Source organism: Phacochoerus africanus, chromosome 3, assembly GCF_016906955.1.
Source record: "Phacochoerus africanus isolate WHEZ1 chromosome 3, ROS_Pafr_v1, whole genome shotgun sequence".
NCBI lineage: Eukaryota > Metazoa > Chordata > Mammalia > Artiodactyla > Suidae > Phacochoerus > Phacochoerus africanus.
In genome coordinates, this window is record NC_062546.1 from 28,075,186 (window position 1) to 28,090,924 (window position 15,739).

Genomic DNA, 15,739 nt, shown 5'->3' on the forward strand with positions numbered 1-15,739 from the left:
CCTCTACCAGCCTCCTCTGGAAGAGAGAAGAGGGTGGTGTATCCAACAGCCATTCAACCAGTGCGGTTGATTTCTTGTCTGCCTGTCTAACCTTAAATGACTGTTCCTTTTCTGGTTCACTGATCTTGGCCCTTCCATGCTCCTTGGGGCAATAAGTACCCGTCTGGAATGCCCGGAATGGAGATCTCTGTCTGTCTTGCCAGCCTAGAAGCCTCCTATCCCTACTGAGCTCCCATCATTATGAAATTCCTTCTGATTTTGACTGTTGCCTTGCTCCTGGCCCAGCTCACCCCAGGTAACGAGAATCTTTCCCAAGTAGAAGTGGGTCCGGGAACCTGATGCATATTCAGGAAGCCCTGGGGGCTCTAACAGCTTGGGCAGGGAGAATGGCCTTGGGCAGGGAGAATGGCCTTGGGCAAGGAGAATGGCTTTGGGCAGTGAGAATGTCCTTGGGCTTTCTCTCTAGCCAAGGGGAAATCTGAGTTCTCTGGTACTGATTTTTCCAGTGCTGTTCATCAACTACGCCGACCTTCTCTCTCTGAGTGGCTCTGAAGATGAACATGATGATGGTGGGGGTGGGGAGGGGACATGGAGGAAAGAGCCTTGGACCCAGGGTACAGAGGAAATAGGAGCCTTTCCAAAACACTTTCCTTGAAGGAATTTGAATTTTGATCTATTGTTGTCTCTCTAAAAATAGTTCCTGAACTTTTTGTTGAGGATTCTGATTCCACTTTCTCAGGCAACCTTAATTTACCTGGTCTTCTTTAGGTTGTAGTTTTCCAGAGTTGCTGCTCCTATATTATTTTGGCTTGTAAGACCAGTGAAAAGCCCTGGGATGTTGTGGACAAGAGTTTTCCAGACACACAAGAAGATTGCAGAGGTCTCAATGGATGTATCTCAGACTCCTATATCCCCTTTCATTGATATGATCAGAGAGGATCCCCAAGGGCAGAGGGAAAGGATGGGTAATTGATATTTGGGCATCTGTGTGCTTTGCAATATGGGAGAGAGGAAACCCGGGAGAGCGGGAACCCTCTTGCCTCCCCAAGGGGAGCTGGCCAGGGAGGGGAAGCTGCCTAGTAAGTCCACAGCCATTGAGTGGGGACTGAGTGGGGGCACAAGTGGGAAAAGAAAAGACAGTGCCTATAATCTGGAGGATGCCCTGTGAGGGCTTTTTCTCACCTGTCTCCTTATCTCCCTTTTACTATCTTTTCTACTGGGCTTTGGCATCCCCCTTGCCCAGCCCTCTGCTGATTTCAAGACTGACCTGCCATCTCCTTTCCTTTCTGTTTCAGCCATGAAGTGTTGGAGTGCGTTGGGAAGATGCAGAACAACGTGTCAAGAGAGTGAAGTGTTCCACATACTGTGCAGGGATGCAACTATGTGCTGTGTACATCCCAAGTACATACCGGTCAAAACCTGAATCCTCAAACATAGCTGGAAGGTTGGGATAAACGTCTGTGGTACACCTCATCAAACTTGAGTCTACCATCATTGGACCCGACGGTTCTGTGAACTCATTCTTGGCCCTACCCTGTTTGCGTTCCGGCAGTTCTACACATTACATTGCAACTAGAAATGTTATATATATTTTGTATATATCATATTATAAATAAATAAGGAAGGAAGGTGCATATGGATATTAGGGAGACCAGGATGGACCAGTAAGTGGTAGTAATCTCAGTCTTGCCCATAGCGCTTAGCAGGCTGGCCCATGGCTGGTCCCAGAAGTGATATGAATAAGGAATGTTCATTCTTTCCTTTTGATTCTTGTTTTCTAGACCAGCACTGCCAATAGAACTTTCTGCAACAATGGAATTGTTCCATGTCTGTGTTGTTCAATATGGTAACTACTGGCTACATATGGCTAGTAAGCACTTGAAATGTGGCTGGTGTGACTGGGGAGATTGCAGTTGAATCTATACTTGAACTTATATAGCTAAAAGTGGCTAGTGGTTATTGTGCTGGACAGTGGAGCTTTAGAGTCTGGAGATATAAGGCAGAGGCAGGCTATGGGGTTCAACTTCTGGATATTTTAGGGGAAGTCGAGGAGGCAAGCAAGGATCTGTGATCCTGAGGATTAAATGAAATAAGAGGAAAGTGTTTAGTACAGAGTCTAGCACACATTCAATTCTGGTAAATGCGAGCTGAATCTAGATTGATCTGACTCCCTAATTTTCTCCTTTTAAACCCTGCATAGAAATTCCCTATCTAAAATTAAGATCCTCTAGGAGTTCCCATTGTGGCGCAGTGGTTAACGAATCCGACTAGGAACCATGAGGCTGCAGGTTCGATCCCTGGCCTCGCTCAGTAGGTTAAGGATCTGGCGTTGCTGTGGCTGTGGTGTAGGACAGTGGCTACAGCTCTGATTAGACCCCTAGCCTGGGAACCTCCATATGCCGAGGGAGCAGCCCTAGAAAAGGCAAAAAGACAAAAATATAAATAAATAAATAAATTAATTAAATAAAATTAAAATCTTCCTTCCCCAATGTGTCCTGAATCCTACTTGCCAGGTTGAATTGCTTTTAAACCGAGATGAAGTCTTTGATCTCACTATTTTGTCACTAACCATCTCTACCTCCTGATTCCACTTCCCTCTGTGGTGTAGGTTGCAGACTTGGCTCAGATCCCTCATTGCTGTGGGTGTGGTGAGGCTGGCAGCTGCAGCTCCGATTTGACCCCTAGCCTGGGAACTTCCATATGATGCTGGTGTGGCCCTAAAAAGACCAAAAAAAAAAAAGAGAGAGAGAGAGACTTCTCTTGTAAAGGTCACTATCCCCAGTGTTGCCAAATGGAGCAGAGGCACCCCTATCTTCCTTTTATTGACTTCTGAGCCGTATTTGACACAGGGGCCACGACCTCCTCATTGCAATGCTTTCTTCTCTTAACTTCTAAGTTACCATACTCTGAGTTTTCCTTTAACTGGCCAGGCAATTCTTTTCCAGTCTTCTATCTAGGCTCCTCCTTCCCTCCTTCCCAATCACTGGGCTTGTTCCTAGGCTCTTTTCTTTCTAGTTTTTTCCCCACTGGGAGCTTTGAACATCTTCCATATGCCAAGCACTTCCAAATTTATATCTCCAACCCTAGACTTGCTCAATCCTCTAGACTGATGTATCTGCCTTCTTAAGTGACAACACTGTTTGGATGCTAAATGTGTGCAGAATGGAACTCTTGGTGGGGACCTCACTTCACCAGGCCTTGTTACTACCTTATTATTTCCCTTTTCAGTAAATAGTAACAACATATACCCATTTGCTCCAAACCTAGAAATTCATTCTCGGTTCCTTACTTTTCTTTGCTCCATTCAATTTATCAGCAAGTCCTATGCTCTATCCTCAAAATACATTCCAAGACCATCTATGCCTTTCCATCTAGTTCAATCCACTGTTCGCTTATCTGAATTTCTACAATAGTCTCTTGTTCAATTCTCTAATTAACTTCCCACATAGTAGCCAAAAGGTAAATTATATCCTGTCGCTGTTCTGTTTAACACCAAACTATGGCTTCCTGTTTCCCTAAGAGTAAAATCCAGACTCCCTGCCATGGCCTGTGAGGCCCTGCCCAACCTGGCCTTGCTTGCCTCTGCAGCATCTTCTTCCTTCCTTTTTATAATCAACTCACTCTGGCCTCCTTTCTTTTCTTTTCTTTATTTTATTTTATTATTATTATTTTTTTACCTCCTTTCTGTTCATGTCAACAAACTCTTTCCTGACTTAGGGCCTTGCTACATGCCATTCCCTCTGCTTAAGAAATCTCTTCCTCTGCCATCTATAATTGTTTTTGTCCTATCCTTCAGGCCTTAATTTTTATTTTTTCTGGACAAACTCTTCATTTTCAGATGAATAAACTGAAAACCTTTTAACATAAAAATCTAGATAATCTGATTTCTTTAAAAAATAAAAGACTCTGCAACACAGTTATTCTTTTTTTTTTTTGTCCTTTTGCCTTTTCTAGGGCTGCTCGCATAGCATGTGGAGGTTCCCAGGCTAGGGGTCCAATCGGAGCTGTAGCTGCTGGCCTACATCAGCACCACAGCAGCGCGGGATCTGAGCTGCATCTGCGACCTATGCCACAGCTCACAGCAACACCGGATCCTTAACCCACTGAGCAAGGCCAGGGATCAAACCCGCAACTTCATGGTTCCTAGTCGGATTCGTTAACCACTGAGCCACAACGGGAACTCCAGTTACTCCTTCTTGAAATGTGTCAGTCTTTTGGAACCCTCTACAGTCTGCCACAGTTCTTACCACTCCCTAAAGTTTCCCTGATGCAGAAGCTAAGTATCAAAAGCAGCACTAAAGGATTTCCCATTGTGGCTCAATGGGTTAAAAACCTAATGTAGTCTCTGTGGGGATGTGGATTTGATCCCTGGCTTTGCTCAGTGGATTTGGGATCTGGGGTTGCTGAAAGGTGTAGTATATTTTGCAGGTGTGGCTCAGATTTGGTGTTGCAGCAGTGGTGGTATAGGCCTCCGCTGCAGCTCCAATTCAACCCCTAGCCTGGGAACTTCCATATGCCACAGGAGTAGCCCTAAAAAGAAAAAGAAAAAATAGCAGAAATGGCCTCAAAAGAAAATTCCTTCCTAGTATACATATCTGATATTCAATAACTATGGGATGGTACTGAAAATATCAAGATAGTAAGACAAGACACTTAGCAGGCGTGGGTGACAGTTGCACCGTCCATCACTGTAATGCAATGGTCAATGCTTCCATTGTTGTTGGGCAGATTGAAAGGCAAGCTTTTGTGAGTCAGGTGACGTCCTCTTTGAGTATCTGGAGTTCTTGTTCATGCCCTGCTCCCAAAGCAAAATTATTGCAGATTAATGAGATCAATGATACAAATGTATTTAGTATATTTAAACAAACATTGTTAATATATTAAGAATTTAATATAGTAATTTTTTTAATTTTACTTGCATAAGCATGAGTAAAAAGATACATTTTTTTTTTTTCCCAGTTATTGAAAGGAAAGTCAGGATACTTTGAGTTCTTTTTCTGCTGGGGAATTTGTGGAATCAAAAATGAGTGTGTGTGTGTGTGTGTGTGTGTGTGTGTGTGTGTGTGTGTGAGAGAGAGAGAGAGAGAGAGAGTCTGTGCCCTGAAGCCGACCCTTTCTCTCCCCCTACCTTCATCCCTGTTAGGGAGGCCTCGCTTGTGTGGAGGGCAATTAGATTGGATTGTGTCAGGAGTGGGATGAAGATTTTTTTTTTGCTTCAGGTCCAAGAGAGGAGGGGTAGCCTGGCATTTTGGGGTGTTGAATCTCCACAACTGGGAGAAGAGTTGGGGTTTGGTTTCAAGGATATTTCATTAAGCACCCGAAGGTGACGGGGACCCGGATGGGATTGCCAGCCTGGAAGGCAACCACTGAGGACACAGCCACTATGGCCATGGTTCTGGGAGAAGCAGTATCGGTGTCCATGGCTGGGCTTGTGGTCAGTGGAGAAAGCCACGGTGAGGAACAATTCTTCAGCTGCCCAGAACTGCCAGTGAATAGCCATCAGAGTTCATCAGCAGTATCCTGAGCATGAGGAGCAAGAGGAATGAAAATCATCATCATGGAATAAGGATCAGGTCCTTCCTCATTTCCCAGAACCATGAGCACCAAGCGGAGAAGATCCAGATACTCCAACAATAATGCACCCTGGACATCTCACCAACCTTGCAAGCGGTGTCTTGGCGCTAAGGAAATTAAAAAAAACAAAACAAAACAAAAAAAAACAAAAAGAAATACAGCACTTCCTGAGGCTTGAAAGTAGTGGGGCATTCATAACTGGTATGTGATCATTAATATATTTTTTCGATTTTTTTTGGATGCCCTGTGGCACTTGGAGTTCCTGGGCCAGAGATCAGATCCGAGTCACAGCTGCAACCTAAGCTGCAGCTGTGGCAATGCTGGATCCCTAAACCACTGTGCCGGGCAGGGGATCAAACCTGTGTCCCAAAGTTCACAAGAGGCCCCTGATCCCATTGTGTCACAGTGGGAACTCCTAATATTTTAATGAATTTTAGAAGAAATACTTTTACTTGCATCTGTTTCTTGCATGGAAGGTTGCTTAAAACAAGACACAGTTGGGGAGACCCTGGGGTAGGGGTTTCTCCAGCACTCAGATCCTCTTTAACAGTCCTGCCCCACTTTCATGTGGTCTTGGCCCTTGTATCTCTTTTCTCTGAGTCTCAGGCCCTCACCTGAGAACTTTTCCTGTCTTGCTGGGGAAGGAAGGAGATGATGTGAATGCATGAGAATGAGAAAGGTCTGTAAAAGGCTGCGATTTTGTGGTTCTCATTTCTTTTACCTTCTTGTTATGCTATTAACCTCATAGGTTGGTGGGAGGAGGAAATGAGACAAGGTCAAAGTATGTACCCTGGGAACTTGGTAATGAGTGCTTCCTGCCTCCTCTCCGCTGTGAGATTCAGGCTGCAGGATGTGCGCAGCCCCTTCAAGAACTTCAAAATGCAGCTTGTAAAGATTTCAGGAGTGGGAGGTGCCGGTCTCTGAGCACTGGCCAGGCCGGGCTGTACCCATGTGGGAGGCATTACAAAGGCCAAGGTTACAGTCTATGCTGGTCTTGGCGGGTCCCAGGTGATCCATGCAATAACTAGGGGCTCTCTGCCCGAAGCCTGCCTCTTTTCCCATCTCCTGCCTTCCTCCCCCATAGCGGCTTCTGCTTGCCGGCCCCCTTGGCAGCCCCTGCTCCCTGCTCCTCCTTCAGCCATTTCCCTTAGCCTTGGCCTTCATCTCCAAGCTTCGTAGAAAAATCACCTTTCAACTGTCATGTTCCAGAGTCTTAGAATGTGGGGGAACAAATGGATTGAGATGCACAGAGCTCTAGGCTGTGACGTTTGAAGATCTGAGAACAAACACACATATGTACTCAAAGCCATACGCACACAACAATTACACATCTACACACATTTATAAACACATATATAAGTATACATATATAGCTTTACTCATGTACACAAAATACTTACAAGTAACACATGCACAAATGCATAAAATACACAAGATTTGAGCATACTCAACTATGTTCAAATTTAAACACATAACGTGTGTGCTTGTACATACAAACAAAATGCAATACAAATGTAAGCCCAGATACCCAAACATAAATGTGCTATAGCAGCTAAACCTTCTTTTTCAATTTCTTCTCATCTCAGTCAAGGCCCTTTCTCTGAATCACTGCAGTGCTTGGATGATCTGTGTATACAGGATTCTTTTTTTGGTGAGGGGTCCTCACAGGTATGCGTATTCATGCATGAGGGAGGGCAGCGGCTACACACGTACACCGTGGGCCACATTCCTACGTCACAGCCAGACTGACTTCCATCCAAGTAATGCTGGTTAATGATGACCATGAGTAAGCACAGGACTGGAAGTTTCCAAGGCTTTATTTCTTTTAGCAGCACTTCTGATTTTATAAAAGTGAAGCACTAATTACCAAGTTCCCAGGATAGGTACTTTTACCTTATCTCATTTACCAAATCTCCCAGTAAATTTCATGATAATCCAAACATTCTTTCACTCTCTTATTTGCCTTTTTAGGGCTGCTCCCTCGGCATATGGAAGTTTCTAGGCAGGGGTTGAATTGGAGCTGCAGTTGCCGGCCTACCCCACAGCCACAGCAATGCAGGATGCAAGCCGCATCTTCAACCTACACCACAGCTCATGGCAATGCTGGATCCCCAATCCACTGACTGGGGCCTGGGATTGAACCTGTGTCCCCAGGGACACTAGTCAGGTCTGTTACTGCTGAGACACAACGGGAACTCCAGGATCCAAACATTCTTAATAAGGTTTTGAAGCATCTCAGTGCAGGACCAGAGGCTCAGGCAGCCCTGACCCACAGCCAACCACTAGGAAATGTCACTATAAGGATTCTCAAGAGGGCTTATGAAATATTGCAAAGAGCTGTAATTAAGAAGTGCCTGGGACCTCGAGGTTGGGAACTTCTGGTCTATTATAATTATCACAGCTGATACTTTCACTGCAGTCACTCAGTGTCAGGTGCTGTTCTAAGTGCTTTATGTGTATTCATTCAATTGATCCTTATTAACAACCCTAAGGAGTAAGAACTATTATTACGCCATTGTACAGCTGACAGATACAGGGTTAAATTCCAAGGTAACACAGTCAGGAGTCACTACACATCCCCACTCCAAGCCATGATGGAACTCATGTTTAGAATAATACCATTGACTATGTATTAAGCAATATCTGGGGTTAATCCTCACAAGGAGGTACATATGGTTCAGAGAGATAAAATGACTGCGTTCGGGCCATTGAAAGAGTCAGGTTCAAACCCAGAACTCTCTCCAAAAGGACCTAGGCCAAGAGAAGGGTCCTGAGGAAATGTGTTTGTAAAGATATGGAAGATGGGAGTTCCCGTAGTGGCACAGTGGTTAACGAATCCGACTAGGAAACATGAGGTTGCGGGTTCGGTCCCTGCCCTTGCTCAGTGGGTTAACGATCCGGCGTTGCCGTGAGCTGTGGTGTAGGTTGCAGATGCGGCTCAGATCCAATGTTGCTGTGGCTCTGGCATAGGCCGGTGGCTACAGCTCTGATTCGACCCCTAGCCTGGGAACCTCCATATGCCACGGGAGCGGCCCAAGAAATAGCAAAAAGACAAAAAAAAAAAAAAGATATGGAAGATGTAACATTTTTTAAGCTGAGGGGAAATACACTGCAAAGTCAGAGTTATTGAAGATATCAAAGAAGAGGGTGTTTCTTTTTTTGGGGGGGGGAGTGTATGCATAAGCTTCTGAACTTTAGTTTTCAAGCTCGTACAGTGGTGGAAAAATTCTACCTGGTTGTGTGATGATGAAGTGAAACTATACCTGTGAAATACTTGTCACCAACCTAGCAGAGAGGCACTGCCCATTAGCTGGTTACCATGGCTACTCCCACAGCTGGGGGGAGAGGATCTTCTCTGACCATTCCAGCTTTCAGTGGTGTTTTTCTTCTTTATGTTTCTCTCTCTCAGTTATGTTGCAGGCTTTGTGATTTCCTGGGGAAGAAACAGTCTCTTTATTAATCTTCCCTTGCTTGCCTTGGCCCTGTCAATTATCTTCAACAAGGGCTGCAGAGTGATTTTTCTAGGTTAAAAAAAAAATCTGACAATGCCTCCCTGGTCCTCTCTAAAAGATGTAACTATTTCCCATTGCTTACAGATAAATCCCAAAGGCTTGAGCATGGCATTGCAGACCCTGCTTGGTGATTTGGTGTCTGCTTCACGTCCCCTCTGTCTCAAACATTCACAGCATACTTACTGACCACTCTTCTGACTTTTCTCTTTGGAAATCTGCTCTGTGTTCCATGCTTCTCCCCACCCAGGAGGAAGTTGAGCAGTTCACCAAGTTTGGATTTGGTCATGTGTGAGTTAGAGGTTTATGATTTCCACCTCTGAGGATTGTTCTGAGGATGATGATAATAATGGTAAATATGAGAATGACAATAATAACAATGATGAAAAAAGCAATAACAATAGTTACTAATTATTATTCAGCACCACCATGTGTCAGGTACTTTGCTAAACAATTTATAAAAGTTATTCTGGCATGCAGCCACTTCTCATCTCATCCAAAGACAAAGCCCCCCCTCCCCAGAAGGATAAGAATCAGCTCCATCTATCAGTGGGCAGGCATCAGTCCCTCCCATCAGGAAGCCTACAGCAAACTCCCTTACCAGATTCAGCCGCAAGGGAGGGAGACATCAGAAGCAAGAGAGGCTACACCTCTGTTGTCTGCAAAAAGGAGGCCACACCAAAAATCTATACAAAATGAAAAGCCAGAGAATTATGAATCAGATAAGGGAGCAAGAAAAAAAACCCCAGAAAAACAGCTAAGTCATCTGGAAATTACCAACCTCCATGAAAAAGACATCAGACTGATGATAGTGAAGATGATTCAAGATCTTGGAAATAAACTGGAGGCAAAGATTAATAAATTGCAAGAAACACTGAGCAAAGAAATACAAGATTTGAGGATTAAGCAAGCAGAGATGCAAAATATAATAACTGAAATAAAAAATTCATTAGAAACAACTAATAGCAGAATAGAAGAGGCAGAAAAATGAATAAGTGAGGTGGAGGACATACTAGTGGAAATCACTGATGTGGAATAGAAAAGAGAAAAAAGATCAAAAAGAAATGAAGACAGTCTAAGAGAAACTCTGGGATAACGTTAAATGCACCAACATCTGTATTATAAAGGTGCCAGGAGAAGAGAAAAAGGGCCAGAAAAAAATATTTGAAGATATAATAGCTGAAAACTTCCCTAACATGGGAAGAGTTGAGAATCACTCACTTGAATCTGGGACGTAGAACAAGTACCATGCAAAATAAACCCAAGGAGGAACACCCTGAAACACATATTAATCAAATTGACCAAAATTAAAGACAAAGAGAAAATATTGAAAGCAGCTAAGGAAAAGAAACAAAGAACATACAAGGGAACCCCGATAAGGTTATCAGCAGATTTTTCAGCAGAAACTCTGCAGGCTAGGAGGGCATGGCATGATATACTTAAAGTGATGAAGGGAAAAATCCTCCAACCAAGGTTATTCTACCCAGCAAGACTCTCATTAAGATTTGAAGGAGAGCACAAAAGCTTTACAGACAAGCAAAAGCTAAGAGAATTCAGCATGACTAAACCAACTTTACAACAAATACTAAAGGAACTTCTCTAGGTAGAAAAGAAGAGCCTAGAACTAGAAACAAAAATATTACAAATGACAAGGCTCACCAGTAAAGGCATACATATAGCAAAGGTAGGAAATCATCCACACACAAATATCACTACCCAAATCAGAAATTGTGAGAAGAGGAGTCTATAAATGCAGGACACTGGAGATCCATTTGCAATTAAGAGATCAACAAATTAAAACAATCTTGTATATATATAGACTCCTATATCAAAACTTTGGGGTAGCTGCAAATTAAAAATCTATGATAGATACATGCACAAATAAGAAAAAGCAATCCAAATACAACACTAAAGATAGTCATCAAACCACAAGAGAAGAGAACAAGAGAAGGGAAGAAAAAAGACCAACAAAACAAATCCAAAACAGTTAATAAAATGGCAATAAGAATATACATATCAATAATTACCTTAAATGTAAATGGACTAAGTGCCCCAACCAAAAGACATAGACTGGCTGAATGGATACAAAAGACCCATATATAAGCTATCTTCAAGAGACCTGCTTCTGTTGTAGGGACACACACAAATTGAAAGTGAGAGGATGGAAGAAAAATATTCCATGCAAACAGGAATCGAAAGAAAGTTGGAGTAGCAATACTCATATCAGACAAAATAGACCTTAAAATAAAGAATATTGTAAGAGACAAAGAAGGACTTTACATAATGATCGAAGGATAAATCCAAGAAGAAGATATAACAATTGTAAATATACATGCACCCAACATAGGATCACCTCAATATGTAAGCCAACTGCTAACAACCTTAAAGGAGAAATTGACAATAACACAATAATAGCAGGAAACTTTAACACCCCATTTACAGCAATGGACAGATCATCCAGACAGAAAATCAACAAGGAAACACAGGTCCTAAATGACACCTTAGACCAGATGGAATTAATACATATTTATAGAGCATTCCATCCCAAAGCAGCAGAATACACATTCTTTTCAAGTGCACACAGAAAATTCTCTAGGACTGACCACATTCTGGGCCACAAATCAAGCCTCAGTAAATTTAAGAAAATTGAAATCATATCAAGCATCTTCTCCAAACACAATGCTATAAGACTGAAAATCAATAAGAAAAAAACTGCAAAAAACACTAACATGTGGAGACTAAACTACATGCTACTGAACAACCAATGGATCACTGAAGAAATCAAAGAGAAAACTAAAAAATACCTAGAAGCAAATGACAACAATCCAAAAGTTATGGGATGCAGCAAAAGCACTTCTAAGAGGGAATTTTATAGCAATAAAAGCCTAACTCAGGAAACAAGAAAAAGCTCAAATAAAAAACCTAACTTTACACCTAAAGCAACTAGAGCAAAAAGAATAGACAAGACCTAAAGTTAGCAGAAGGACAGAAGTCGTAAAGATCAGAGCAGAAATAAATGAAATAGAAAAGAAGGAAACCATACACAAGATCAATGAACCTAAAAGCTGGTTCTTTGAAAAGATCAACAAAATTGATAAACCCTTAGCCAGACTCATCAAGAAACAAAAGAGAGAGGACTCAAATCAATAAATCAGAAATGAAAAAGAAGTTACAATGGACATCACAGAAATACAAAGGATCATGAGACTACTAAAAGCAACTGTATGCCAATAAAATGGACAACCTAGAAGAAATGGACCATACACAAGTACAATCTTCCAAGACTTGGGAGTTCCCATTGTGGCTCAGTGGTTAACAAACCCAACTATCATTCATGAGGATGCGGGTTGGATCCCTGGCCTCACTCAGTGGGTTAAGGATCCGGCATTGCTATGAGCTGTGGTGTAGGTCGCAGATGCGGCTCGGATCATGCATTGCTGTGGCTCTGGTGTAGGCCATCGGCTGTAGCTCCAATTTGACCCCTAGCCTGGGAACCTCCATGTGCTGTGGGTGTAGCCCTAAAAGAGACAAAAAGAAAAAAAAAAGTACAATCTTCCAAGACTAAACCAAGATGAAGTAGAAAAGATGAATGGATGAGTCAGAAGTATTGAAATTGAAACTGATTAAAAAACTTCCAACAAACAAAGTCCAGGACCAGATGTTTTCACAAGTGAATTCTATCAAACCTTTAGAGAAGAGCTAACACCTATCCTTCTGAAAATATTCCCAAAAATTACAGAGGAAGGAATACTCCAAACTCATTCTATGAGGTCACCATCACCCTGATACCAAAACCAGATAAAGATACCACAAAAAGAGAAAACTACAGGCCAACATTACTGATGAACATAGATGCAAAAATCCTCAGCAAGACACTAGTAATCCAATTCCAGCAATACAGTAAAAGGATTGTACATCATGATCAAGTGGGATTTATCCCAGGGATGCAAGGGTTCTTCAATATCTGCAAATCCATCCATGTGATACACCACATTAACAAACTGAAGAATTAAAACCATATGATCCTCTTAATAGACTCAGAAAAAGCCTTTGACAAAATCAAACACCCATTTCTGATAAAAACCCTTCAGAAAGTGGGCATAGAGGGAACCTACCTCAACATAATAAAGGCCATATATGACAAACCCACAGCTATCATCATTCTCAAAGGTGAAAAGCTGAAAGAATTCCCACTAAGATCAGAAAAAGACAAGGATGTCCACTCTTGCCACTACTGTTCAACATAGTTTTGGAAGTCCTAGCTACAACAATCAGAGAAGAAAAGAAATAAAAGAAATCCAAATTAAAAAGGAAAAAGTAAAACTGTTTGCAGATGACATGATACTATACATAGAAAATCCTAAAGACTCTACCAGAAAACTGTTAGATCTCATCAATGAATTTGTAAAGTTGCAGGATACAAAATTAATACACAGAGATTAACTGTATTTATATATGCTAACAATGAAAGATCAGAAAGAGAAATTAAGAAAACAATCCCGTTTACCACTGCATCAAAAGGAATAAAATATCTAGGAATAAACCTATCTAAAGAGACAAAAGACCTGTACTCTGAAAACTATAAGATGCTGATGAAAGAAATCAAAGATGACACAAATAGATGGAAAGACATACCATGCTCTTGGATTGGAAGAATTAATATTGTCAAAATACAGATTCAGTGAAATCTCCATCAAATTACCAAGGACATTTTTCACAGAACTTGAACAAAATATTTTAAAGTTTGTTTGGAAACACAAAAGGCCCAGAATATCCAAAGCCATCCTTAGATAGAAAACTGGAGCTGGAGGAATCAGGCTCCTTGACTTCAGACTATACTACAAAGCAACAATCATCAAAACCATATGGTACTGGCACAAAGACAGAAATATACATCAGTGGAACAGGATAGACAGCCCAGAATTAAACCCATGCACCTACAGCCAACTAATCTGTGACAAAGGAGGCAAGAATATACAATGGAGAAAGGACAGCTTGTTCAATAAGTGGTGCTGGTAAAACTGGACAGCCACATGTAAAAGAATGAAATTAGAACACATCCTGACACCACACACAAATTAAACTCAAAATGAATTAAAGACCTAACTAGGAGTTCCCCTCATGGCGCAGTGGTTAACGAATCCGACTAGGAACCATGAGGTTGCGGGTTCGGTCCCTGCCCTTGCTCAGTGGGTTAATGATCCGGCATTGCCGTGAGCTGTGGTGTAGGTTGCAGACATGGCTCGGATCCCGCGTTGCTGTGGCTCTGGCGTAGGCCGGTGGCTACAGCTCCGATTGGACCCCTAGCCTGGGAACCTCCATATGCCGTGGGAGCGGCCCAAGAAATAGCAACAACAACAACAACAACAACAACAACAACAAAGACAAAAAGACAAAAAAAAAAGAGCTAACTATAAGACTGGATACTATAAGACTCTTAGAGGAAAACATAGGCCAAACACTCTCTGACGTAAATGACAGCAATATCTTCTCAGATCCACCACCTAGAGTAATGACAATTAAAACAAAAATAAACAAATGAGACCTAATTAAACTTAAAAGTTTCTGCACAGCAAAGGAAACCCTAAACAAGATGAAAAGACAACCAACAGAATGGGAGAAAATATTTGCAAATGAAGTGACTGACAAGGGATTAATCTCCAAAATTTATAAACACCTCCTGCAGCTCAGTACCAAACAAACAACCCCATCAAAAAAATGGGCAGAAAATATAAACAGACAATTCTCCAGAGAAGACATACAGATGGCCAAAAAATGCATGAAAAAATGTTCAACATCACTCATTATTAGAGAAATGCAAATCAAAACTACTATGAGGTACCACCTTACACCAGCCAGAATGGCCGTCATCAAAAAGTCTACAAACAATAAGTTCTGGAGAGGGTGTAGAGAAAAGGGAACCCTATTACACTGTTGGTGGGATTGTAAATTGGTGCAACCACTGTGGAAAGCAGTATGGAGATTCCTCAGAAAACTCAAAATAGAACTACCATTTGATCCAGCAATCCCACTCCTGGGCATCTCTCCAGAGAAAACCATGATTGGAAAAGATACAAGTACTCCAATGTTCATTGCAGCACTATATACAATCACCAAGACATGGAAACAACATAAATGCCTTTCAACAGAGGAATGGATAAAGAAGATGCAGTGTATATACACAATGGAATATTAATCAGCTATAAAAAGGAATGAAAATAATGACATTTGCAGTAACATGGATGGACCTAGAAATTACCATGCTAGGTGAAGTTAGTCAGACAGTGAGATACCCACATCATATGCCATCACTTACATGTGGAATCTTAAAAAAGGATACAATTAACTTTGCCAAACAGACACAGACTCACAGACCTTGAAAACTTATGGTTTCCAAAGGAAACAGGTTGAGGGATGGGGGGATGGGCTGGGGGTTTGGGATGGAAATGCTATAAAGTTGGATTGTGATGATCCTTACAACTGCAAATGTAATAAAATTCACTGAATTAAGAAAAAATTTATTCCTTTTAACTAAATTAGGAGCTGTTATGATTTTTATTTTTTTTTCATAGGAGGCTCAGGAAATTTGCCTTCCTCTGGTATTCTAGGATTCTAGAATTTTTTTCTTTCTCTGTCTCTTTTCCTAATCTCTTAAA

General features: G+C 41.7%; 1 protein-coding gene across 1 annotated transcript; it reads left to right on the forward strand.

Annotated features, from left to right (window-relative positions):
- Positions 1-204: 204 nt before the first annotated feature.
- Positions 205-1,572, forward strand: DEFB121 (defensin beta 121). The gene is made up of 2 exons (XM_047770334.1): positions 205-295; positions 1,296-1,572. Exons 1-2 carry the CDS (start codon positions 241-243, stop codon positions 1,421-1,423), a joined length of 183 nt encoding a protein of 60 aa, XP_047626290.1. The 5' UTR covers positions 205-240; the 3' UTR covers positions 1,424-1,572.
- The last annotated feature ends 14,167 nt before the right edge of the window (positions 1,573-15,739 follow it).